The following is a 26,313-nucleotide window of genomic DNA, read 5'->3' on the forward strand; positions in this document are numbered from 1 at the left end:
TCTCCTATCAGATTCCTTCCCCTCCAGCCCTCACCTTTCCCACCCACCTGCCTCCACCTTATTTCCTCTCCCCTCAGCTTTTTATCCTAGCGTCCCTCCTCTTCCATTCCACTCTTGAAGGAGTGTCTCGGTCCGAAACGTTGACTGTTTATTCATTTCAATAGGTGCTGCCTGAGCTCCAGCATTCTGTGTACGCCTGGGCTTCCTTTGTGCCTTCACAGCGCGGTCTGTGCGCTCCGCACACACCTCTACCGGAACCCAGGTCGCGGACACCCCGCCGGTACCTGGCACAGTGACCGACTGACCAACCGGGGGGCGGTGCCTGGCGCCGCGGCGGCGCCGGAGCCGATCCGGGCCGCTGATTGGCCGGGCCGGTGGTCCATCAGCGCGGGGCCCCGCCTTTCCGCCGCGCGCGCGCGCAGGGAGGGGGTCGCTCGGCCGGTCGGTCGGTGTTTTGTTTGTCGCGCGAGCGCGGAGGGTCGGCTCGGCTCGGATCGGATCGGATCGGCTCGGAATGGGTGGCGGGGCGGCGGCGGAGGAGGAGCGCAGCGCCTCTGCCAGCGGCCGCCGGTAACCGGCAAGTCCCGAGCGCCTCAGCTGCCCTCGCCTCCGTTGTTCGACCACTCCTGTGGGATGAAAATGGTGGAGCCAGTGGGATTTGTGGAGGCCTGGAAGGCTCAGTTCCCCGAGTCCGAGCCGCCCAAGATGGAGCTGAGGAGCGTTGGCGACATCGAGCAGGAGCTGGAGAGCTGCAAGTGCAGCATTCGGAAGCTGGAGCTGGAGGTGAACAAGGAGCGGTTCCGCATGATCTACCTGCAGACGTTGCTGGCCAAGGAGAAGAAGAGCTATGACAAGCAAAGATGGGGCTTCAGGAAGTCCGTGGTGCTTGTGGAGCAAGTGGGCACGGAGCAGCCCCAGGAACCTCCACCCGGAGAAGGGGTGGAGGGGGAAAGAAGCAAGTCTCACCCCGCTGAGGACACTTCTAAGAGGCATCCCGGGGCAGAGGAATGGTTGGCGGACTCTCGGAGCGAGGTGGCAAGCTCACCGACCAGGCAAAGGGCATCTTCGCTGAGGAAGGTGGTGGCAGTGCCCGAGAGAGATACAGTGCGAGGTGTCGGCCAGGATCCTGAGCAGATGGAAAGAAAGGATAAAGCTGCAGCAGGCACAAGCGTAGCTGCATTGAGGTCCAATTTTGAAAGGATAAAAAGAACCAATTCCCATTCCTCTGGGGACGGGAAAGGCATGGAAAAGCCTCTGTATGTCAATGTAGAGTATCACCGTGAGAAAGGATTGGTGAAAGTCAACGACAAGGAGGTATCTGACAAGATCAGCACAATAGGGAGCCAGGCCATGCAGATGGAACGCAAGAAATCTTTGCACTCTTTGTCAGTGACAGAACCTGCAGAGTATCATATGCCTGCTTACAGAGGCAGGACCACAGAAAGCAGCTGTGGCTATGACCCAGAATATGATGATTTGGATCTTAATCCAAGATTTTTGAAGGATAATGTGATCCATGCCACTGCTAATGGAGGTAAACCAGACAAGATACCTTGGCAGCAAGAATTCCAACCATATGAAAGTGTTTTTATTGGGGGAATGTTGCAGGACAATGATGGTAAAACGAGTAGTGACTTGCGAGACTGTGGGAAACTGCAGAGTACTACGGACCAGGAGAAACATCTAACGTGGCCTCGGAGGTCTTATTCACCTGGCAGTGCCGATGACGTTGGGGGAGGATATACGCCAGATTGCAGCTCTAATGAAAACTTAACTTCAAGTGAGGATGATTTTTCTTCAGGTCAGTCAAGCCGCGTCTCCCCCAGTCCCACCAGCTATCATATTTTTCGAGAAAAAAGTCGGTCTCCTTCTCAAAATTCTCAGCAGTCGTTTGATAGTAGCAGTCCGCCCACACCACAGTCACAAAAACGACACAAGCACCAGGTTACCGTACAGGAAGCAACGATCGTTGGTCTCCGGAAACCAGGACAGATTTGGGCAACTGAAGCTGATCTTGCCCGTAGAAATACTCAAGAGGACAGTTTCCATGGAGATCCAGGTAACCACCTTTTCAGATATTGTTTAGGAGCAAGAAGGGGTAATAAAAATCTTGCTGAAGAATATGCCACAGGCTCTGTATTATTTTGCAGGCAGCTCTTTGCTAACCAGATTGCATTTCTTTTGTTAGGTAATGGAGAACCCCTTCTGTTAAAAATGTTTTGCACTGTAATGGATGATGTGTAACCAGATGCTGTCTGGTTCAGGCTGATGTGTTCATGTGAGAATCATATTCATAACAATGGCAGGGTATCCAGAACTAGAGGGCACAGCCTCAAAATTGAGGGGCAACCCTTTAGAACAGAGGTAAGGAGCAATTTTTTTTAGCCAGAGAGTAGTGTATCTGTGGAGGAGGCCAAGTCCGGGGGTATATTTAAGGTGGAAGTTGACCGTATCCTGATCGTCAGGGCATCAAAGGATACAGCAAGAAGGCAGGTGTGTGGGGTTGACTGGGTTCTGGGATCAGTCATGATGGAATGGTGGAGCAGATTCGATGGGCTGAATGGCCTAATTCTGCTTCTTTGTCTTATGATCAGTGTCTATGTCTTATGGCTCTTTTTTTTTAAGGTCTTTTGAAAGATCAAGTGTACTGCATCCACGAGTTCCCCTTGTCTGTTCTGGATACAACATCTAAAGAAAACTTAACAGGTTAATAAATATGATTCCCCCTTCACAAATTCATTAGCTATACCCAAACCTATTACATATTTTCTATACATTGCAGTTTCTTTGATCAAACATTCCAGCATTTTCTCTTCTCGTGAAGTTAAGCTCCCTCAATACTTTGAGGCGTTCAACTTGAGAACTGCTCTAGAATCCGTAGGATTTTTGAAATTGAAGGCACTACCTCTGTAGGTGCCTTCAAAATATTATTACAAATGTTATTAAGTTCTTGAGATTAATTTTCTATTGCCCATTTAATTTTTACAAAATTAGTTCAAGCGTTTTAAGGCTAGTATGGCTGTAGGCTCTATGGGCTAATTCAAACAACACACACAAAATGCTGGTGGAACACAGCTGCCTGGCCTGACCAGCATTTTGTGTGTGTTTGAATTTCCAGCATCTGCAGATTTCCTTGTGTTGGCTCTATGTTTCTAAATTAGTTATTTGCTAAGCTTTTTTGAGCAATATTCCACCTATCATAGAATTGTAGAATAACATAGCAGCACGTCTGTTAAGCTCTTTTTTAGAATTACTCAGTTATTCAACAACTTTGGCCCATTTGCCGTAGCCTTGCAAAATTTTTCTTCATATTATGGTTATATAAGGTCACACTGGGACATGCCTTCACCACATCAGCAGATTCCAGACTCAGAAGTATTTAAAAAAAAAAGTTTTTATTCATGATAGTGTTAATTCCTTTCCCCTTTATTATTTGCCTGTGATCTCTTTGATCTCCCCCCCCTCCCCTCCCCATGTCCAGCAAAGACAACGGCCTCCCACTATCCACTCTCTCCAGAATTTTACATACTTCCATCAAAGCTCACCATAGCTTTCTCTTATTCCAAGAAGACCATCCAGTTATTCTAATCTAACTTTGAATCTATAGTCTCTCATCCCAGGAATCTTTCTGTACCCTCTTCTAATATCCTTATGTCTAGACTTCTTTATTTTAAATTCTGTGCCTCTTGATATTGCCTTGTATGTGCTTTATTAACCGTCTTCTCAACCTACCTTGCACTTTGAATGATTCAGTGATCGTCCGTACCTCGGATTGTCTTTTCCTGCCATTAAACTTCATTTGCAAAGTACCCGCTTTGTCCGCCAGTCTGTTTCTGTTCCGCTGCAATCTATCATTGTTCTCTTTGTAATTCACAATGCTAAGAATTTCTGTGTCATCTGAAAAGTTAGAAATAGAAACATACAAAACCTGCAGCACAATACAAGCCCTTCGGCCCACAATGCTGTGCCAAACATGTACTTACTTTAGAAATTACCTAGGGTTACCCATAGCCCTCCATTTTTCTAAGCTCCATGTACCTATCCAAGAGTCTCTTCAAAGACCCGATTGTATCCGCCTCCACCACCGTCGTCAGCAGTCCATTTCACACACTCACCACTCTCTGTATAAAAAAAATCTCACCCCTGTCATCTCCTCTGTACCTACTTCCAAACACCGTAAAATCGTGTCCCCTCATGTTAGCCATTTCAGCCTTGGGAAAAAGCTTCTGACTATCCACACGATCAATGCCTCTCATCATCTTATCATCTGTTGGATCATCGTTCATCCTCTGTCGCTCCAAGGAGAGAAGCCCAAGTTCACTCAACCTATTCTCATAAGGCATACTTCCCAATCCAGGCAACATCCTTGTAAATCTCCTCTGCACCCTTTCTATGGTTTCCACATCCTTGCTGTAGTGAGGTGATCAGAACTGAGCACAGTACTTCAAGTGGGGTCTGACCAGGGCCCGATATAACCGTAACATTACCTCTCGGCTCCTAAATTCAATCCCACGATTGATGAAGATCAATGCACCATACACCTTCTTAACCACAGAGTCAACCTGCGCAGCAGCCTTGAGCATCCTATGGACTCGGACCCCAAGATCCCTCTGATCCTCCACACTGCCACACATTAATATTATATTCTGCCATCATATTTAACTTACCATAATGAACCACTTCACACTTATCTGGGTTGAACTCCATCTGCCACTTCTCAGCCCAGTTTTGCATCCTATCAATGTCCCACTGTAACCTCTGACAGCCCTCCACACTATCTACAATACGTCCAACCTTTGTGTCGCTAGCAAATTTACTAACCCATCCCTCCACTTCCTCATCCAGGTCATTTATAAAAATCACGAAGAGAATGGGTCCCAGAACGGATCCCTGAAGCACACTTCTGGTTACCGACCTCCATGCAGAATATGACCCGTCTACAACCAGTCTTTGCTTTCTGTGAGCAAGGCAGTTCTGGATCCACAAAGCAATGTCCCCTTGGATCCCATGCCTCCTTACTTTCTCAATAAGCCTTGCATGGGGTACCTTATCGAATGCCTTGCTGAAATCCATATTCACTACATCTACTGCTCTAACTACATCAATGTGTTTAGTCACATTCTGAAAAAATTCAGTCAGGTTTGTAAGGCACGACCTGCCTTTGACAAAGCCATGCTGACTATTCCTAATCATATTATACCTCTCCAAATGTTCATAAATCCTGCCTCTCAGGATCTTCTCCATCAACTTACCAACCACTGAAGTAAGACTCACTGGTCTATAATTTCCTGGGCTATCTCTATTCCCTTTCTTGAATAAGGGAACAACTTCTGCAACCTCCAATCCTTCAGAACCTCTCCTGTCCTCACTGATGATATAAAGATCATCGCCAGAGGCTCAGCAATCTCCTCCCCCACCTCCCACAGTAGCCTGGGCCTCATCTCATCCGGTCCTGGTGACTTATCCAACTTGATGCTTTCCAAAAGCTCCAGCACATCCTCTAACTTAATGTCTATATGCTCAAGCTTTTCAGTCCGCTGTAAGTCATCCCTACAATCGCTAAGATCCTTTTCTGTAGTGAATACTGAAGTAACATATTCATTAAGTACCTCAGCTATCTCCTCTGGTTCAATACACACTTTTCCATTGTCATACTTGATTGGTCCTATTCTCTCACGTCTTATCCTCTTGCTCTTCAAGTACTTGTGGAATGCCTTGGGGTTTTCTTTAATCCTGCTCGCTGAGGCCTTATCATGGCCCCTTCTGGCTCTCCTACTTTTATTCTTAAGCTCCTTTCTGCTGGCCTTATAATCTTCTGGATCTCTATCATTACCTAGCTTTTTTTTTGAACCTTTCATAAGCTTTTCTTCTAGACTGGATTTTCAACAGCCTTTGCACACCATGGTTCCTATACCCTGCAATTCTTTCCCAGCACCCTGCCATTTTTCCCTGTCATTGGAAAGTACCTATGCCGTACCCCATGCAAATATCTCCCAACATTTGCCACATTTCTGCTGCATATTTCCCTGAGATCATCTGTTCCCAATTTATGCTTCTAACTTCCTGTCAGATAGCTTCATATTTCCCCTTACTCCAATTAAACGCTTTCCTAACTTGTCTGTTCTGATCTCTCTCCAGTGCTATGGTAAAGGAGATAGAATTATGATCACTATCTTCAAAATGCTCTCCCACTGAGAGATCTGACACCTGACCACATTCATTTCCCAATACCAGATCAAGTACAGCCTCTCCTCTTGGAGGTTTATCTATATATTGTGTCAGGAAACCTTCCTGAACACACCTAAAAAAAAACTCTACCCCATTTGAACCCCTTGCTCTAGGGAGATGCCAGTCAATATTTGGGAAATTAAAATCTCTCATCCCGACCACCCTGTTTTTTTATTGCACCTTTCCAGAATCTGTCTCCCTCTCTGCTCCTCGATGTCCCTGATACTGTTGGGTAGTTATATAAAAAAATGTAGAGTTATTAACCCCTTCCCGTTTCTAACTTCCACCCACAGGGACTCCGTAGACAATCCCTTCATGACTTTCTCCTTTTCTGCAGCTGTGACACTATCTCTGATCAACAGTGCCACGTCCCCACCTTTTTTGCCTCCCTCCCTGTCCTTTCAGAAATATCTAAAGCCTGGCACTGGAAGTAACCATTCCTGCCCCTGAGCCATCCAGGTCTCTGTAACATCTTAGAAGACATGAAGGAGCACTGACAAAGGTGGTGTTCTCGGAGACCATAGTGAGTGTTGCTCTCTTATGCAAAGTAACATGCAAAAATGAGCCCAGCAACTGCACAACAGTCAGTGCCAGGAAAGCTTTTAAAAACATTGATCTGAGACAGGATTAATAGTCACTCAATGGACAATTAATTATGGTAAGCCACTATGGATTTGAGGCAAATTGTGTTCAACCAAATTGATCGAGATGTTTTCATGTGGTTGATAAAGCTAATGCAGTCAGTGTAGTGTACATGGACTTCCAGAATATTTTTGGTAAGATACTAAATAATTGGATTATTAGCAAAGCTAAAGCCAGTGGCATAAAAGTGACAATGAGGGCATGGATTTTTAAAAAAATAAAGGCTGCTTATCAGGCAAGAGAGTCTGTATGAATGGTTAGTTTTCAGTTTAGAGGAAAGGGCAATAGAAGTGTTCTCCAGGGATCAATACAAACTCACTGTACATGTGTTGGGATATCTTGAGCAACAGGTCCTTTCTTTGCTTTGTACATATGCCATAGGAGTGGATCCTAGATGGTTTGACCTAGGTGGCTTTCCGGGTCGGTTACCTGACTCCAAAGATGTCCAATCTCAGACTCCTTCCAGGTCAACCCCATTTGTAAACTTTTGACAGAAGAGTCTTGTGGTTCTTACTTGCATACCAGCTTTGTGTCAAAGAGGGTAAGCTCCCCTGCTTTCTTCTCCATTTGGCCCAGAACCAATGAAACAAACCCTAGAATGATCTGGACACTGTTGGTCAGTCGTTACAGTGCCAGTATGTAGACCCTACCAAAGTTCAAAGTAAATTTATTATCAAAGTATGTACAGTGGCATGCAAAGGTTTGGACACCCTGGTCAAAATTTCTGTTACTGTGAATAGCTAAGCGAGTAAAAGATGACCTGATTTCCAAAAGGCATAAACTTAAAGATGACACGTTTCTTTAATATTTTAAGCAAGAAAACTTCTTGACTTCCATCTTTTACAGTGTCAAAATAACAAAAATGGGAAAGGGCCCAAAGCAAAAGTTTGGGCACCCTGCATGGTCAGTACTTAATAACACCCCCTTTGGGAAGTATCACAGCTTGTAAATGCTTTTTGTAGCCAGCTAAGAGTCTTTCAATTCTTGTTTGGGGGATTTTTTTGCCCATTCTTCCTTGCCAAAGGCTTCTAGTTCTGTGAGATTCTTGGGCCGTCTTGTATGCACTGCTCTTTTGAGGTCTATCCACAGATTTTTGATGATGTTAGGTCAGGGGACTGTGAGGGCCATGGCAAAATCTTCAGCTTGTGCCTCTTGAGGTAGTCCATTGTGGATTTTGAGGTGTGTTTAGGATCATTATCATGTTGTGGTAGCCATCCTCTTTTCATCTTCAGCTTTTTACAGATGGTGTGATGTTTGCTTCCAGAATTTGCTAGTATTTAATTGAATTTGTTCTTTCCTCTACCAGTAAATGTTCCTTGTGCCACTGGCTGCAACACAAGCCCAAAGCATGATCGATCCACTCTCGTGCTTAACAGTTGGAGAAGTGTTCTTTTCATGAAATACTGCACGCTTTTGTTTTCTCCAAACATACCTTTGCTCATTGCAGCCAAAAAGTTGTATTCAAAAGGTTCAAAGGAACATCTAAACAAGCCTGATGCATTTTGGAAACAAGTCCTGTGGACTGATGAAGTTAAAATAGTCATGCAGGGTGCCCAAACTTTTGCTTTGGGCCCTTTTCCTTTTTTGTTATTTTGAAATTGTAAAATATGGCAAAAAAGAAGTTGTCTTGTTTAAAATATTAAAGAAATGTGTCATCTTTAACTTTATGCCTTTTGGAAATCAGTTCAACTTTTACTCGCTTAGCTATTCACAGTAACAGAAAATTTGACTAGGGGTGCCCAACTTTTGCATGTCACTGTATATGTTACCACATATTACCTGAGATTCATTTTCTTGCAGGTGTTTATGGGAATAAAATAAATAGAATGTATGAAAAAAAACTGCATAAATGGAGAAGGACTGAAACAGTCAATGTGCAAAAGGCGACAAACCGTGCATATAAAAAGTTAATACTAAGACCTTGAGTTGTTAAGAGTTCCTGAAAATGTCTGTTGGTTATAGGATCAGTTTAGGGTAGTGGTGATTGAGGTTAACCATGCTGGTTCAGGAGCCTGGTGGCTATAGTGTAATAAGTGTTCCTGAACTAAGGCTTCTGTACCTCCTGCCCCACGGTGTATGGCGGTTATCTTTGATGATGAACACTGCGTTTTTGTGCTCCATGTAAGTGTACCCAGTGGTGGAGGGGGCTGTGCCTGTGATGGAACAGGCTACTTCCACCACTTCCTGTAGCTTTTTCCGTGCCAGTGTATTGGTGTTTCCTTTCAAGGCTTGATGCAGTCAGTTAGGATGCTCCGTACTGTGCGTCTATAGAAGCTTGTCAAAGCTTTTGGTATCACACCAAACACCCTCTTCACATCCACTCTATGAAGGCCTTTTACCATTCGATAGGTTTCAGAGGTCACCCTCATTCTTTAGAATTCTGGTGAATACAGGCCCAGAGCCATCAAACACTTCATATGACAAGCCGTTCAAGCCTGGAATAATTTTCGTGAACCTTCTCTGAACCCTCTTCAGCTTCAGCACATTGTTTCTAAGATAAGGGGCTCACAATACTCCAAGTGATGCCTCATCAGTGCTTTATAAAGTCTCAACATTACATCCTTTCTTTTATATTCTCCTCTTGAAATGAATGCTAACATTACATTTGCCCTCCTCAACCTGCAAATCTGTGCAAGCTTCTAAGAAAGAAGAGGTGCTGTTATGCCTTCTTTGTGATGACAATTGCGTGCTGGTCCCAGGACAGATCCTTCTGATATGTTAACACCAAGGAATTTGGAGTTACTGACGTTTTCCAGTCTTGTTCCCCTAATGGCTCATGGACCTCTGGCTTCTTCCTATAATCAATAATCAGTCCTTGGTTTTGCAGATATTGAGTGAGAGACTATAAGACCATAAGATATAAAGAAGAGTTAGGCCATTTTGCATCGAGTCTCTTCTGCCATTTCATCATGGCTGATCCTTTTTTCCTCTCAGCCCCTATCACCTGCCTTCTTCCCCCCCCCCCCCCCCCCGATATCCCTTCATGCCCTGACCAATAATCTCTCAACCTCTCCCTTGAATAGACATGCAGACTTGGCCTTCACAGCTGCCTGTGGCAACCAATTCCACAGATTCACCACTCACTGGCTAAAGAAGTTCCTCCTCGTCTCCGTTCTAAAGGGATGATCGCTCTATTGGTGAAGCTGTATCCTCTGGTCTTAGATCCATGGGAAACACCCTCTTCACATCCACTCTATGAAGGCCTTTTACCATTCGATAGGTTTCAGAGGTCACCCTCATTCTTTAGAATTCTGGTGAATACAGGCCCAGAGCCATCAAACACTTCATATGACAAGCCGTTCAAGCCTGGAATAATTTTCGTGAACCTTCTCTGAACCCTCTTCAGCTTCAGCACATTGTTTCTAAGATAAGGGGCTCACAATACTCCAAGTGATGCCTCATCAGTGCTTTATAAAGTCTCAACATTACATCCTTTCTTTTATATTCTCCTCTTGAAATGAATGCTAACATTACATTTGCCCTCCTCAACCTGCAAATGAATCGTTAGGGAATCTTGCACAAGCACTCCCAAGTGTCTATGCGCCTCAGTTTTTGTATTTTCTCTCCGTTTAGATGATGCCCGTCACCAGGCTGACATGGAAGCTTGGCTCGTTAGCTGGCTCTGCTAAGAGCCTCTGGACTGCTTGATGAGAAGACCATGTGTCTTAACAATATACATCTAGGGTCGGCATGATTTGGGTCCAACCAAATGGTAAAGTTGGGATCACATATGAGGAAATCTGCGTATTCAAGAAGCTTAGAAACGATCCACAGCTGCATCGTGCTACAGCCTTGCCTCTGACTTGCCAGTGGTGAAAAACTGGCACAATGCTTTAACACCGGAGGCAGGAATGTTCTCCCACTCTCCTTCCATTTTCAACAACTCATGCGAACACTGGGGCAACACATCCACATCAGTGTTCCAGTTCCCCAGCCAACATCTCAGGCTGTTATCATAAGCAGACAATGCTGCCAACCAGCGATAAACTGTGGTACCCACCTTCTCTGAGGTCAGGACACAAGACAGTGGATTGTTATCGTTCTCACCTCGAATTTGGCACCATATGGATAATCACTTAACTTATCCACCACAGCCCATTTCAATGCCAGAAACTCCAGTTTATGCTAGGGATAGTTTTGTTGAGAGGGTGACAGACTCTGGCTGATGGAAGCAACAGGTTTCAACCCTTTGTCCTGGTGCTGATATAGAACACCCCCTAAACCTTCACAGCTGGCGTTGGTATGCAGTACACGCGGCAGCTGGGGGTTTGCAAAGGTGCGTTAGTCAACAATTCTTTTAGCAGCTGAAAGGCCTCTTCACATTTTGCATTCCATCTTTCCCTGAAAGGCACAGAGGGGCTAAGATAAATTTTACCTTCTTTCCCTTTCGTTCTTCAAGGGACAGTAACCACAGTGGAGCTGATTCAAAAGATGGCTTGCTTTGGAGTAGTTCTTCACAAATCTCTGGTCGTATCCACAGAACCAAGGAACGAGCATAGAACATTCACATTCTTGGGCCTTGGCCATGTGGTCACCGCCTCTATCTTGGATGGATTCATAGCTACCCCATTCTGAGAGACTGCGTGCCCAGTGTAGTTGACTGAGGTCTTACAGAGCTGGCACATGTCCAGTGACAGTTTTAACCCTTCAGCTCTCAGGTGGTCTAGCACCTTCAGAAACCTCTCTCATGCTCCTCGAGCGTGGACCCGAATACTGACATCATCAAAGTACGCCGGTACCTCCAGCAAGTTCACGTCCCCACAGTCTTCTCCACGACACGTTGGAAAGTAGCTGGTGCGCCTGATATGCCCTGGGGAATTTTTCATTGAAAGTATCCAGCTGGTCATATAAAAGCCATCTTCATTTGTCAGCTTCAGTCATGGGTATCTTGGTAATAGCAATTCCTTAGGTCCAGCACACTGAACCATTTTGCTCCACTCAGGCGGGCCAGAGCATCCTCGATCCATGGATATATTGGTCAGGAACTGTATGTTGGTTCTGTGTCCGATAGTCAACACTGTTCATAACTCCTCATTCTTCTTCCTCTCCACCACTATGGGTGACTTACAGAGACTGCATGACTCTGATAGTTCCAGCTTCCTTCAGTTTCAGCTGATGCTGCTGAACGTCTTCCACCTCCACTGGTGCTAACTGTCGAGTCCTTTCTCTGAAAGGGGTGTCTTCTGTCACTCAGATGGTAAAGCAAGCACTTAGATAGATAGATAGATACTTTATTCATCCCCATGGGGAAATTCAACTTTTTTTCCAATGTCCCATACACTTGTTGTAGCAAAACTAATTACATACAATACTTAACTCAGTAAAAAAAATATGATATGCATCTAAATCACTATCTCAAAAAGCATTAATAATAGCTTTTAAAAAGTTCTTAAGTCCTGGCGGTAGAATTGTAAAGCCTAATGGCATTGGGGAGTATTGACCTCTTCATCCTGTCTGAGGAGCATTGTATCGATAGTAACCTGTCGCTGAAACTGCTTCTCTGTCTCTGGATGGTGCTATGTAGAGGATATCAAACCCATATCAAACTCGTCAGAAAAAAAGACATCTTCAAATTCAACATCTTCATTGGCCTCCTTTCCCATCCCTTGAGAACTGGTGATAACCAAAGTTGAATGATTTTGTTGTTAACTTTCCCAATCCGAACTGTGTCTCTCTCCCAGTTTTCTCACTGGAAAACTAGATATAACGGTTACCGGGAAGAGATGTGCCAATGCATCCCATGTCTGAGGGTGACCTCTCTTTCTGAGGTGTCCCTGACATACACAGCCAAAGGTTTCTACAGTTCAGCACCCAACAGGTAAGCATGACTCTTCTTCGTGATCTTCTGGAGCATCCACCAGGAGGGCCTTGGCATCAGGCACGGTTTCCCGTCACTCTGTCTACTTCTTCAGGACATAACATGACGGACTTGGACTGGCTGTATCACACAGTTCCTTGTTTATGCTCATTACCTGCTTTGGAGGAACTTGCACCTTCTCAAAAACAGTTCTGAACATTGGGTGAATGTACAAGGTTTTCAAAAAATTCTCTCAGTTTCTCTCCTTGCAGGCTCCCACAAGTCTTTTCACAATGGGAGTATTTGTTCCCACAATACAGGAAGCTTCACTTTTTCAACCAGACCGGACAGACCAACGTTAATATATTGTTACGTATTCAGGCAACAATGAACAGATGAGTTAGGCAAGGGTTTTTTATAACAAATAACATGTTTATTAAACACTGAAAACAAACCCCCCCCAAAAATAAACAAACATTAACGTAACCGGAAATCAGCTGCTGTGCGGCAGCTTAACAGTTCTTAAAGCGATGCAGCTTAAACAGTTCTTAAAACGATGTTGCAAAAACAGTTCTTTAAAGTGGTATTGCCAAAAGTTCAAAATGCTCACAGTCCATTTAAGGAGAGACTTTTTTAAGACGATTTAAATTCTCTTTCACGTCGTTTTTCTTCAGTCCCCCGAAGTCGAACTTTTCCCACGAAGAATTTTATGAAACAAAATGGCTAAAAGGCACTGACCTTCTCTTCCACACTATTCTCAATCTTTTCTGGTATTTCCCAGAGATTAACACGAGAATAGTCAACGAAATCCTTCCGAATAAGGATCAAACAAGGTCGAACCCGTTTCACCGTCGAAATTCGATTCTCCTCGATCTTTAACTCCCGAACTCTGATCTTCACTCTCCACTGATTCTTAAACTAGCAGTATTGTAAAGAAACTGCTGGCAATGAACCTTTTAAACTTAGATAAAACTTCATTTTTCAACTAAACTGCGTCATAACATTAAATCACGCAGTGGCATGAAGTCAACATGGCAAATCCAGCCACGAACTGCCCCTCCTCACAGGGAGGGGTCTTCCTTTTATAACCTGTAAAAAAAAAACACCTGTCACATGACCTCTACTGGCGGGAAAATGACATCACTCCACCATCACAAGACCATTACCTCAAGTCCAGTATAACTTCAACCCCAGTCACGTGACAAGGGTACCACTGTCACGTGTCACGAGTACGTAACAATATCAAGGGCCTCAGCTATTCCAGCATTCTAGCTTCAATGACAAGTAACCATCATATAGGTACTCATTGGTGCCAAGGCCCCAAATTTCTAGGGAACTGAGAGGCATCTATGGTAAATGTACCAAGTACCAGTAGTAAAAGTAGAGTAACCTGAGAACCTGGGTCAAGTGTGGCTTTAACATAAGTACACTCAATCCGTATGGATACATTGGAGCCCAGCCCTAATAAGCCTTCAGGAATAGGGTTTTACAATTAGTCTATTCCTTGATACATTGATTGGAATGTGTTGCACCTGAGTTGCCAGGCCATTCCCTTGAAATGTCCACCCTCACCACAGCTGTAACAGAAAGTACCAGTCGCTTCTCTTGTCAAGAGACCCCAGTCAGAAGCAGCTCGCTGCTTAGTATGTCCTACTGGTGGGTCCAGATTCCTGTCGGATTCGTCACGCTCGGTGGCAGCAGTAGCCGACATCCACTGAGATGCCTCAGTTTTTCACTACATCCTGCAAAACCCCCACTTGTGTAGCATCAGGGGCCGCTTGCACAGCAGAGGCTACGAGATGACTGCCCTGTTGATGAAGGCCTCCTCTCAATGTAACGAGGGCAGGGACGTCTTGAGACACGAATGCTTAAAGCAATCACATTTCATGACTCCCTGCCTTTACTGCTCCATCCTTAATCAATTTATCTCCATAAGTCTGTAAGACATTAGAGCAGAATTAGGCCATTTGGCCCTTTGAGTCTGCTCCACCATTCAAACATGGCTGATCCTTTTTTTGCCCTCCTCAGTCCCACTCCCCAGCCTTCTTCCTGTAACCTTTGCTGTTGTGTCCAATCAAGAACTGATCAAGCTCTGCCTTAAGTACATCTGGCCTCCACAACTGCCTGTGGTAATAAATTACACAAATTCACCACGCTCTGGCTAAAGAAATTTCTTCACACCTCTGTTTTAAATGGATGCCACTCTATCCTAAGGTTGTGTCCTCTTGTCCTAGACTTCCCCATCATGGGAAACATCCTTTCCACATTAACTCTGTCTAAGTCTTTCAATATTCTAAAGGTTTTGATGAGCTCCCCCCCCCATCCTTCTAATTTCCAGTGAGTACAGACCCAGAGCTATCAAACGTTCCTTGTATGATAACCCTTTCATTCCCAGAATCATCCTTGTGAACCTCCTCTCAGCCTTCTTCAATGCCAGCACATCTTTTCCTGGATGAAGAGGTCAGAACTGTTCACAATACTCAAGGTGAGGCCTCACCAGTGCCTTATAAACCCTCATCATCACATCCCTGTTCTTGTATTCTAGACCTCTTGAAATGAATGCTAAAATGGCATTTGCCTTCCTCACCACCACGCTACCTGCAAGTTAACCAAAAGGGTATTCTGCACAAGGACTCCCAAGCCCCTTTGCATCTCAGATTTTTGGATTTTTCTCCCCATTTAGAAAATAGCTTGCACATTTATTTCTTTTACCAAAGTGCATGGCCATGAATGTTCCAACATTTTATTTTATTTGCCACTTTCTTTCCCATTCTCCTCATCTGTCTTAAGTCCTTCTACATTCTACCTGTTTCCTTAATACTACCTGCCCTTCCAGCTATTTTCATACCATCTGCACACTTGGCAACAAAGCCATCTATTCCATCATTTAAATCACTTATATACAGCATAAAACGTAATAGTCCCAACACTGACTGCTGCGGAGCACCATTAGTCACTGTCAGCCAACCAGACAAGATCCTTTTATTCCCACTGCTGCCTCTTACCAATCAGCCAATGCTCTAACCATGCCAGAAACTTTCCTGTAATGCCATGGGCTCTTAACAGGGTAAGCAGCCTTGAATGTGGCAACTTGTCAAATGCCTTCTGAACGTCTGCTGCATCACCTTTATCTATCCTGCGTGCGATCTCCTCAAAGAATTCCAACAGATTTGTCAGGCAAAATGATCCCTTTAGGTAGCCATGCTGACTTTGTTCTATCTTGTTCAGTCACCATGTACTTAACAATTGATTCCAACATCTTTCCAGCCACAGAGGACAGACTAACAGGTCTATAATTTCCTTTCTGCTGCCTTATTCCTTTCTGAAGAGTGGAGTGACATCTGCAATTTTCAAGTCCTCTCTCTATGCCAGAGTCCAATGATTTTTGAAAAATCATTGCTAATGCCTCCACAGTCTCTTTCGCTACATCTTTTAGAACCCTAGGGTGTAGTTCATCTGCTCCGGGTACACTTGGCCTGAGGTCTTTCAGCTTTTTGAGCCTTCTCCCTTGCAATAGTAACTGCACTCTCTTTGCTCACACCCTTTAAAATCTTGCACACTGATAGTGTCTTCCACAGTGAAGACTGCTGCAAAATATTCATTTAGCTTATTTGCCATCGCCTTGTCCCCTGTTATTATTTTTCCAGCCGCATTTTCTAGCGATCCTCTATCAGAATCAGATTCAGGTTTATTATCACCGGCATGTGATGTGAAATTTGTTAACTTAGCAGCAGCAGGTCAATGCAATACATAATCTAGCAGAGAAAACAATAAATAAAAATAATAATAAGTAAACAAGTAAATCAATTATGTATATTGGGTAGATTTTTTAAAAATGTGCAAAAACAGAAATGCTGTATATTTTTTTTAAAAAGAGTGAGGCAGTGTCCAAAGATTCAATGTCCATTTAGGAATTGGATGGCAGAGGAGAAGAAGCTGTTCCTGAATCGCTGAGTATGTGCCTTCAGGCTTCTGTATCTCCTGCCTCATGGGAACAGTGAGAAAAGGGCATGCCCTGGGTGCTGGAGGTCTTTAATAATGGACGCTGCCTTTCTGAGACACCGCTCCCTAAAGATGTCCTTGGTACTTTGTAGGCTAGTACCCAAGATGGAGCTGACTAGATTTACAATCTTCTGCAGCTTCTTTTGACTCTCATCTTTTTTATACTTAGAAAAAAGCTTTTACTATCCGCTTTGATATTGTTTGCTAGCTTGCTTTCATATTTCATCTTTTTCCTAATTGTTCTTTTAGTTATTCTCTGTACAGTTTAAAAAGCTTTCCAGTTCTCTGACTTCTCACTCATTTTGGCTTTGTTTTATACCTCTAATGCTTTGACTTCCTGTCAGTCACGGTTGTACTGTTTTGCCATTTGACAACTTCTTTGTCTTTGGAATACACCTATTTTTTTCCCAGAAACTCACACCATTGCTGCTCTGCTGTCATCCCTGCCAGCATCTCCTTCCAATTTACTTTGGCCGACTCCTCCCTCATACCACTGTAATTTCCTTTACTCCACTGAAATATTGCTACATCAGACTTTCCTTTCTCCCTTTCAAATTTCAAGTTGAACTCAGTCATATTGTGATCTCTGTCTCCTAAGGGTTCTGTTACCTTAAGCTCTCTAATTACCTCTGGTTCATTACATAACACCCAGTCCAGTATATCTGATCCTCCAGTAGGGCTCAATGACAAACTGCTCTAAAAAGCCATTCAACAACCTCACTCTCTTGAGATCCATTTCCGACCTGATTTTCCGAATTGATGTGCATGTTAAAGTGTTGCATGACTGTCATAACATTGCCCTTTTGACACACCTTTTCTATTTCCTGTTGTAATCTGTGGTCCACATCCCAGCTACTGTTGGGAGGCCTGATTATAACTGCCGTCAGGATCCTTTTGCCCTTGCAGTTTCTTAACTCAGCCCATAAGGATTCAACATCATTCAATTCTATGTCACATCTTTCTACTGATTTGGTGCCATTCTTTACCAGTAGAGCTACCTCCTCTGTCGACCATCTTAGCCCTCTGATGCAATGGACGTCCAGCTCCCAACTATAATCTTCCTTCAGCCATGATTCAGTGATGGCCAAAACATCATACCTGACAATCTGTAAAAGTGGAATAAGATCATCCACCTTATTTCTTATACTCCGTGCATTGTGATACAACAATGAATGCTGCATTTGCTATCCCTTTTGATTCTACATCCCTAATGCACTGATAATCACCCTGCTGGCTGCAATTTTGTCCTATCATCAGTCTGCCTTTCCTGGCAGTCTGACTGCACACTATCTTTGCTTTTTTTTTAACCATTTGTCCATCACTGGACCCATCACTCTGGTTCCCACCCTCCTACCAAATTAGTTTAAACCCTCCCAAACAGCTTTATCAAATCTGCCAGCAAGAATATTGGCTCCCCTTGGGTTGAGTGCAACCCGTTCCTTTTGAACAGATTCCTCTCCCAGAGGAATCCCCATCATCCAAGAACCTGGAGCCCTGCCCTCTGCACCAGCTTCTCAGATATACATTAATTTGCCTAATCTTCCTGTTTCTACCCTCCAGAAATTACTACCCAGGAGGTCCTGCTTCTCAGCTTTCTACCTTGCTCTCTAAATTCTCTTTTCAGGATCTCTTTGCTTTTCCTTCTTATGTCATTTGTACCAAGACTTCCCCTCCCATTTGAAAATACTGCGGACATGGTCCAAGACGGTCCTGACCTTGGTACCTTGGAGGCAGCATATCATCCGGGTGTCCCATTCACATCCACAGAACCTTTTGTCTGTTCCCCTGACTATTGAGTCCCCTATCACGACTGCACCCCTCTTCTTCCTTATTCCCTTGTACTCAGTACCAGTAACCCAGTATCCGTGGTATTTCCCTGGAAGATCATCCCCACAATAGTATCCAAAACAGTATACTAATTTTTGAGGGGAATGGCTATAAGGGCTAGTTGCCTATTCACATTTCCATTTCTCCTGACGGTCACCCAGCTACTCACCTCCTGCAACTTCGGTGTGACTACTTCATGGTAACTCTGATCGATTATCTCCTCACTCTCCCGTACAAGTTGAATGTCATCCAGCTGCTGCTCCAGATCCCTAACACGGTCTTCAAGGAGCTGCAGCCAGGTGCACTTCACGCAGATGTAGTTCCCCGGGAGACTCTGGGTCTCCCAGGACTCCAACATCAGGCATGAAGAACACATGTCGGCTGTTTACTACACTAGGTACAGTGGGGGGGTGGGGGGTGGGAGGGAATGTTAACAGAAACTTACTCAGAACCAATGCCTCTTTTGAGCCAAAGCCTGACACTTGTACTCTCACCACTGGCCTCCTCCCAACAGTGGACACCTTCTGTACTTTTAAGTAAGTGTTGCTGACCTGCGAGATGCCGCATTGCTGTGGTCTGCTCCTGCTGCTGATTGGGCCATCGGAGTAAGCCTGAATTGCTGTGAAGCTCTCCTTTCAAACAAGCATTGTTGATTTGCGAGAGACAAGGCCATGAAATCCATCATCCAAATCACTGACGTGTAATGTAAAAAGAATTGGTCACAACACAGACCCTGTGGATCACCACTAGTCACTGGCAGCCAACCAAAAAAGTCTCCCTTTGTTCCCACTCTTTGCTTCCTGCCAATTAACCACTCCTTTATCTGTGTTAGAATCTTTCCTGTAATACTATTGGCTTGTAGCTCGATAAACAGCCTCGTGGGTCCTTGTCAAAGGCCTTCTGAAAATCCAAGTACACAGCATCAACTGATCCTCTTTTGTCTATCCTGTTTGTTATTTCTTCAAAGAATTTTAACAGATTTGTTAAGCAAGATTTTCCCTTGAGAAATCCATGCTGACTACTGCCTATTTTATCATGTACCTCTAAGTACCCCAAAGCCACATCTTTAACAATCGACTCCAACATCTTCCCAACCACTGAGATCAGACTAACTGGCCTGTCATCTCCTTTCCTCTGCCTCTCTCCCTTCTTGAACAGTGGAGTGACATTTGCAATTTTCCAGTTGTCTGGAACCATTCCAGAGTCTAGTAATCATTACTAATGCCTCCCACAATCTCTTTAGCTACCTATTTCAGAATTCTGGAGTGTACACTCTCTGGTCCAGGTGACTTCTCTACTTTCGGACCTTTCAGCTTCCCCAAGAACCTTCTCCCTAGTACTGGTAATGTCACACACTTCATGACCCCTGACACCTGGAACTTCCACCATACTGCTAGTGTCTTCCACAGTGAAGACTGATGCAAAATACTTAATCAGTTTGTCCGCCATTTCCTTATCCCCCCATTACTACTTCATCTTTGGAATGTATATATCCTGTGCCTTCTGAATTGCTTCAAGAAATTTCGGCAGTCACTGCTCTGCCGTCTTCCCTGCCAGTGTTAATTTCCAATCAATGCTGGCCAACTCCTCTGCATTGATGCTGTGCAATCTTCACTCCACTGTAATATGATACATCTGACTTCAGCTTCTCCTTTTCAAATTTCAGGATGAATTTGATAATATTATGATCACTTGTCTGTCAGGGTTCATTAACCTTGAGCTCACTCATCAATTCTGGTTCATTGCATGATACCCAATCCAGAATAGCTGATCCGCTAGTGGGCTTAACCACGTGGACATTAAGCTCCCAGCTATAATCTTCTTTCAGCCAGATTTTCATTCTCCTTCCTATAAGCCGATTCATCACCATCTTTGATTTGGCCAACAACAGTGGTGTTGTCAGAAAACTTAAGTAGGACACTAGAGTTGTACTTAGCCACATGGTTAAGCGATGAGAGCAGGGGGCTATACACACAGTCCTGTGCTCCACCTGTGCTTATGGCGAGTATGGAGGAGATGTCTTCCTCTGGAAATTGAACTGAGGTGATTCATGTTGACATCCTTTTGCTATTACAGGAGCCAGGTGGCTTCATTTCTTGCAGTAAGCTTGCCATATATCTTTCCTGAAAAGACTTTGTGAAATCTAAAGGGAGACATTGATGGTTTGGGAGGCTATGGTTATATTCGTAAAAGAATATTTGTTATTTTTAATGTAGAGGTACAGTACAGTAACAGGCCCTTCTGGCCCACTGAGCTTCTGCTGCCAGGTTACATCCACGTGACCTACAGACCATGTATTTGGAAAGTAGGAGGAAACGGGAGCACCTGGAGGTAACCTATGTACAGACTCCTTTCAGACTTTGCCAGAATTGAACCTGGATCACTGGGGTTTTAATAGCATTATGCTAACTGCCGTCCCAGATATCTTTATCGTGTTACTGGTGCCCTGAGGGTAAGGAGAGAGAGCAGTCCCTAATTGCTCTCTAGTTTCTCAGCAGGCACCACCCAAATAGAGCCATGCCTTGCATCCCTTCTCTTGTAGATCCCATAAACAGTGTCACTTCTGACCAGTGCTCAATGGCCAGCTGTCTGTCAGGTTGAAAAGTGACTCAGGGGAAGCTGTTAGGATGTCCACTGCCTCCCTAATGATGAATTCCATATTGTTCCTAGGGCTCCAGACTGAGTCCTTGAGTTTTTCTGAATGGTCTTTACTAGTGACCTGTACTCCCACACTGCAGTGAGTGAGTGAGTACTTTGGCCACACCAGCCAGTTCTGCATATTTCACATTTCAAACTCTGCATCACACTTCTCTGTGAATGCTGAGCCCATTTCTGGTGGTCGGTGAGGATTTTCTGTACCCTTCTCCCTGAGTTATCTGATCTGTCTGCTTCCTGCTATCTTTACTGGTGTATTTTAGGAAACCTGCTTGGTTTTTCTCCCATTAAATCATCTCGCACCTTCCTCAAGCAGCAACATGTTAAAGTTAACACTAGTCTTGCTTGTGGGTGTTGTTATATTCCTGCAGCTTTAGGTGATTAATGAATTTGAATGTTAGAACAACTCACAGCTAAATAAGTGTCTAAAAGCAGAATATATCAATTCCTGTCCTGTACACTCAGTTCTCCCTGTAGCCATATACTAGAACTAGGAAAGTAGCTCGTGCAGAGGCTCACACAGGAAGCTGTCACTCCTATAGTTTAAGTATTACATATTGAGTTGTAAGAATGAAGAAAGTTGTTTCCTGACTCTTCAAACAATCTTTTAATGTCATCTCAATGTTGTATACATGTTCAAAGTTAGCTGTTGCCATTCTTTCCCAGTTTTGGGATTCTTTAATCATTTTAAAATATAATGTACTGAACCTATTTCAGTACATGGTAGTGCAGTGGGGTGGCATGGTATGATAGTGTAGTGGTTAGCACAGGGCTTTTTAATATCAGTGACCTGGGGTCAATTCCTGCCGCTGCCTGTACGGACTTTATATGTTCTCCCTGTTGTCCGGTTTCCTCCCACAGTCCAAAAACGTACCGGTTAGTATGTTAATTGTCATTGTAAATTGTTCCGTGCTTAGGCTTAGATTAAATAGGGGGACTGCTGGGTGGCATGGCACAAAGACCAGGAAGGCTTACTCTACGCTGTATAAATGAATATTTTATGAGCAATGAATACTAAATAGTGTAATATTTTATTGCTTCTAAATATTTTGACTTTCTAATCTTGACAGTTCTGGAATCATCTACATTAAACAGAATCTCTACAATCCTCATAGGCAGAATTTTGCAAGGAGGCTTATAGAATGTATTTGGTGTGACTCTACTGCATTCTAGATGACATGCTTCGCAGTATCAAGCTGTGATATATTTGAAATGGCCTTTAAGGAGGGAAAAGTATTGTGTGAAGAAATTTAAATGTATAAATACAATTAAGCTTCATATCAGCTATAACTGAAAAGTAGGATGTGCTTAAGAGACTTGCTTCCAGTCCCCAAAGACTACTCATTCGCCCAGTATTCGACATACCACAGGCGCACGTGCTCTCTCTCTCTCCCCCTCCCCCTCCCCATCCCCCTTCTCTCCTCCCCCCCCCCAATAAGGGAGGAAAAAGAGTCTCTGTTTCACAGTGAGAGGGGAGACATAACAAACAATTCGCTGATTTACGATGTTAAAAGTCTGTTGCGTCACTTTTTCTGAACTCTGTGCCCAAAGAACTCGTGTCTCTGGGCACACTGCCAGCAGCCAGCTCACTGCTTTCCACCTTCTGTCGTCCACGACACACCGGGTTCCTGCGGAGACACCAGCCTTCGGTGCAGCTATCTCCAGAGCCACGGCATCCCGGAACTCCGGAGGCGAGCTAATCTCCCAGACAGCATCCTTGGCATATCAAATAACGGCCGGCCGTGAAACACCGAGAACAGGTCCTATTCCCGCAAAGAACCAAAGTCAGCGTGTGACTCCAGGTCAGGGAGCCCTGGAGTCAAAGGAACCCTGAGAGGGAAAAGTAGACATATTAAAGATGGAAGTAGAGCTGTTTCTGAAGATGCAAGCAAAGGAGTCGCCGTTAGGCCCCAATGTCTCCTCTTAAGCTCCTCCTCCTTCGTTTAAAGTAAATTAAACTATTTTGGAGTTAGCTATGCCTGCTTTACCATTAATTAGGATAATCATCTTTGTCCTGTAAATCCCAATTTGGCATTTGGCATATCAACAAATACACTCAAAAACTTCTATAGCTGTACCATGGAGAGCATTCTGACAGGCTGCATCACTGACTGGTATGGAGGGGCTACTGCACCAGGACCGAAAGAAGCTGCAGAAGGTTGTAAATCTAGTCAGATCCATCTTGGGCACTAGCCTACAAAGTACCCAGGACATCTTTAGGGAGCGGTGTCTCAGAAAGGCAGCGTCCATTATTAAGGACCTCCGGCACCCAGGGCATGCCCTTTCTCACTGTTACCATCAGGTAGGAGGTACAGAAGCCTGAAGACACACACTCAGTAATTCAGGAACAGCTTCTTCCACTCTGCCATCTGATTCCTAAATGGACATTGAACCCTTGGACACTACCTCACTTTTAATTTACAGTATTTCTGCTTTTGCATGTTTAAAAAAAGTCTATTCAATATACATAATTGATTTACTTATTATTATTTTTATTTATTAGTATTTATATTTCTCTGCTAGATTATGCATTGCATTGAACTGTTGCTGTTAAGTTAACTAATTTCACGTCACATGCTGGTGATAATAAACCTGATTCTGATGCCTAAAGATTTGTCACTTCTCTGTTGAATTTGTTTAGCAATTGGGTCTTACACAGGACACAGAGGAGTGTTGTAGAACAAAGGAATCTGGGAATATGGGTACATAATTTGTTGGAAGTTGCGTTACAGGTAGATAGAGTCGTAAAGAAAGCTTTTAGCACATTGACCTTCATAAATCAACGTACTGAGTAGAGGAGATGGGATGTTATGTTGAAGTTGTGTAAGACTTGAGGCCTAATTTGGAATATCGTGTTGTTTGGGTCACGTACCTACAGGAAAAATGGTAAATAAGGTTGAACGAGTACAGAGAAAATTTACCAGGATATTACTGAATCTGGACAACCTGAGGTAATAGGAAAGATTGAATAGGTTAGGTCTTTATTCCTTAGAATGTAGAAGATTGAGAGGAGATTTGATTGAGGTATACAAAATCATGAGAGGTAAATGCAAGCAGGCTTTTGCCACTGAGGTTAGGTGGGACTACAACCAGAGGATATGGGATATGGGTGAAAGGAGAACATGAGGGTAGAGAGAGTGTGGAGCAAGCTGCCCGCACAAATGGTGCATGTGAGCTTGATTTCAGTGCTTGTGAGAAGTTTGGATAATGCATAGATGGTAGGGGTATGGAGGGCTATAGACCCGGTACAGGTCAATTGGAGTAGGCAGTTTGTGGTTTTGGCATGGACTGGATGGGCGGAATGGTCTGTTTCTGTGCTGTACTTTTCTATGACTCTAATTCTTAAAGAACAAAAGGTAGTAGAGAAAATAGCCTGAATTCCCTTCGCTTATTCGGGCCACGATGCCCTTAATTGGAATAGGACACTGTTGCCAAACAGTTTCTAACGAGCTTCAGTCACCTGCACTTATATGACACTACGTTGTGCTTAGAGTGAAAGATTTTAAACAGCATTAGTTGTATATGCCTGTGTTATGTTATCCATTTGGGCTGATGGACGCTAATTCAAAAAGCAGTGCTCTTTGATGATTTTACTTTTTACTTTGACTGTAAGAAATTTCAGACCCTTGATAAGTTACCACAAAAAGATTTGACACTTGGCTAAAGCGTTGCCGAGGTATCTGTGCTGATTTTGTTCATTTACTGTCAATCAAAGGTACGTGGCAGCACACGCTGGATGTTTTTCTCCTTCGAAGTAATACAGTTTTGTAGTGTTCTAATTTGTTCTGTATTTCATTTAAATACATAAATTGTTACTCAGTTTGTCTTTTTTTTAATGCCTTTTTATCTATTTCCATGAAACTTCGACCATTTGGGGCAGCCACTGAATTGGGCCAAAATGTACTGGTTTTGATGTGTCTTAATGAACTGAAATTCCCCCGTATTTCCTTTCACAGATGCAGTGTCATTGGGGTTTTATTTAATGGGAATACGCCATAGCAGTGTGGAAACTGCATAAATTACAATTAAAGCACCAGTTAGTCTGTTATTTATTGAAGGATAAATATTGGCCAAAGCTCTGGTGGGTGTTCCATATGAATCACTGGAAGTTAACATGCACAAGCAATTAGGAAGGCATATGGTATCACAGAGACATGAAAAAGCAGAATGTGAAGCAAAAAAAAAACAGCTGGAGGAACTCCGGGTTACAAAACAGAATACTAAAGCACAGGAACAGATTCTTTAGCCACAATATCTGTGCTGAACATGCTGCCAGGTTAAATGAATCCCCTATTTCCTGCATGTTAACGTACCTGCCTAAATATCTGTTAAATACCACTGTCGTTCATGCTTAAATTTACCTCTTGATCAGCATGGATAACCAAAGGCTGAAGGGCCTTTATTTGCGGCTCTGCAACTACGAATCCAGACAAATTCCATTTCTCAGCTCTTGCCCCGTATCCCTTTAAATTGGCATCGGTATGCTTGCCCATCCGTCACCTTTTAGATGTATCTAATGTACCTGCCTTAACTATGGTACTTCCTTTGGCAGCTGCTCCATATATCTACCACCACTGTATATTTAAAAAAAAGTTGCCTGGCAAGTTCTTAGTAAATTCTTAAGCTCCAAACTTAAACTGTGTCCTCTAGTTTTTCATTCTCCAAACCTGGAAAAGAGACGCCTTATGTATTATTTTGTGTGCATACAGATGATCAGCCCTCAGTCTCCGACATTCCAGGGAGCAGAGGTTCAATCTGTATAAGTTCTCTCCCTGTAACTCTGTCCCTCGTGTCCTGGCAACATCCTTGTAGATCTTTTTTGTACTTACTCCAGTTTAATTATATCTTTACTGTAACAGATGATCAAAATTGAACACAGTACTGAAGTGGCCTCACCAATGTCTTGTACGATTTCAATAAAACATCTCATCTTCTTTATTCAGTGTCCTGATTGATGAAGGCAAGCATGCCCAAAGCCACCTTGTCTATCTGTGACTCCACTTTAAGGGAAATTTGCATCTGTTTGCTAAGATCCCCCATTCTACTATAATAGCCAGGGCTTTTCCATTCAATGTACAACCCTTGATTTGATTTATCCTTCCAAATTGTAACATTTGCACCTATTTGAATTAAATTTCATTTGCCATTCCTCAGCCAATTTA

The 26,313-nt window shown here is 43.6% G+C and overlaps 1 protein-coding gene across 2 annotated transcripts in view; it reads left to right on the forward strand.

The window, feature by feature from the left end:
* Positions 1–413: 413 nt before the first annotated feature.
* The window catches only part of LOC140732900 (breakpoint cluster region protein), a 381,893-nt gene continuing 355,993 nt past the window's right edge, over positions 414–26,313 (forward strand). The window contains exon 1 of one of the 2 annotated variants that reach the window (XM_073055571.1): positions 414–2,059. In XM_073055571.1, coding sequence (XP_072911672.1) covers positions 634–2,059 — 1,426 coding nt within the window. In that variant the 5' untranslated portion in view covers positions 414–633. The remainder of the gene's footprint in view (positions 2,060–26,313) is intronic. The other variant, XM_073055572.1, reaches the window with a different exon arrangement.

The sequence above is a fragment of the Hemitrygon akajei genome, chromosome 9, assembly GCF_048418815.1.
Source record: "Hemitrygon akajei chromosome 9, sHemAka1.3, whole genome shotgun sequence".
Lineage (NCBI taxonomy): Eukaryota > Metazoa > Chordata > Chondrichthyes > Myliobatiformes > Dasyatidae > Hemitrygon > Hemitrygon akajei.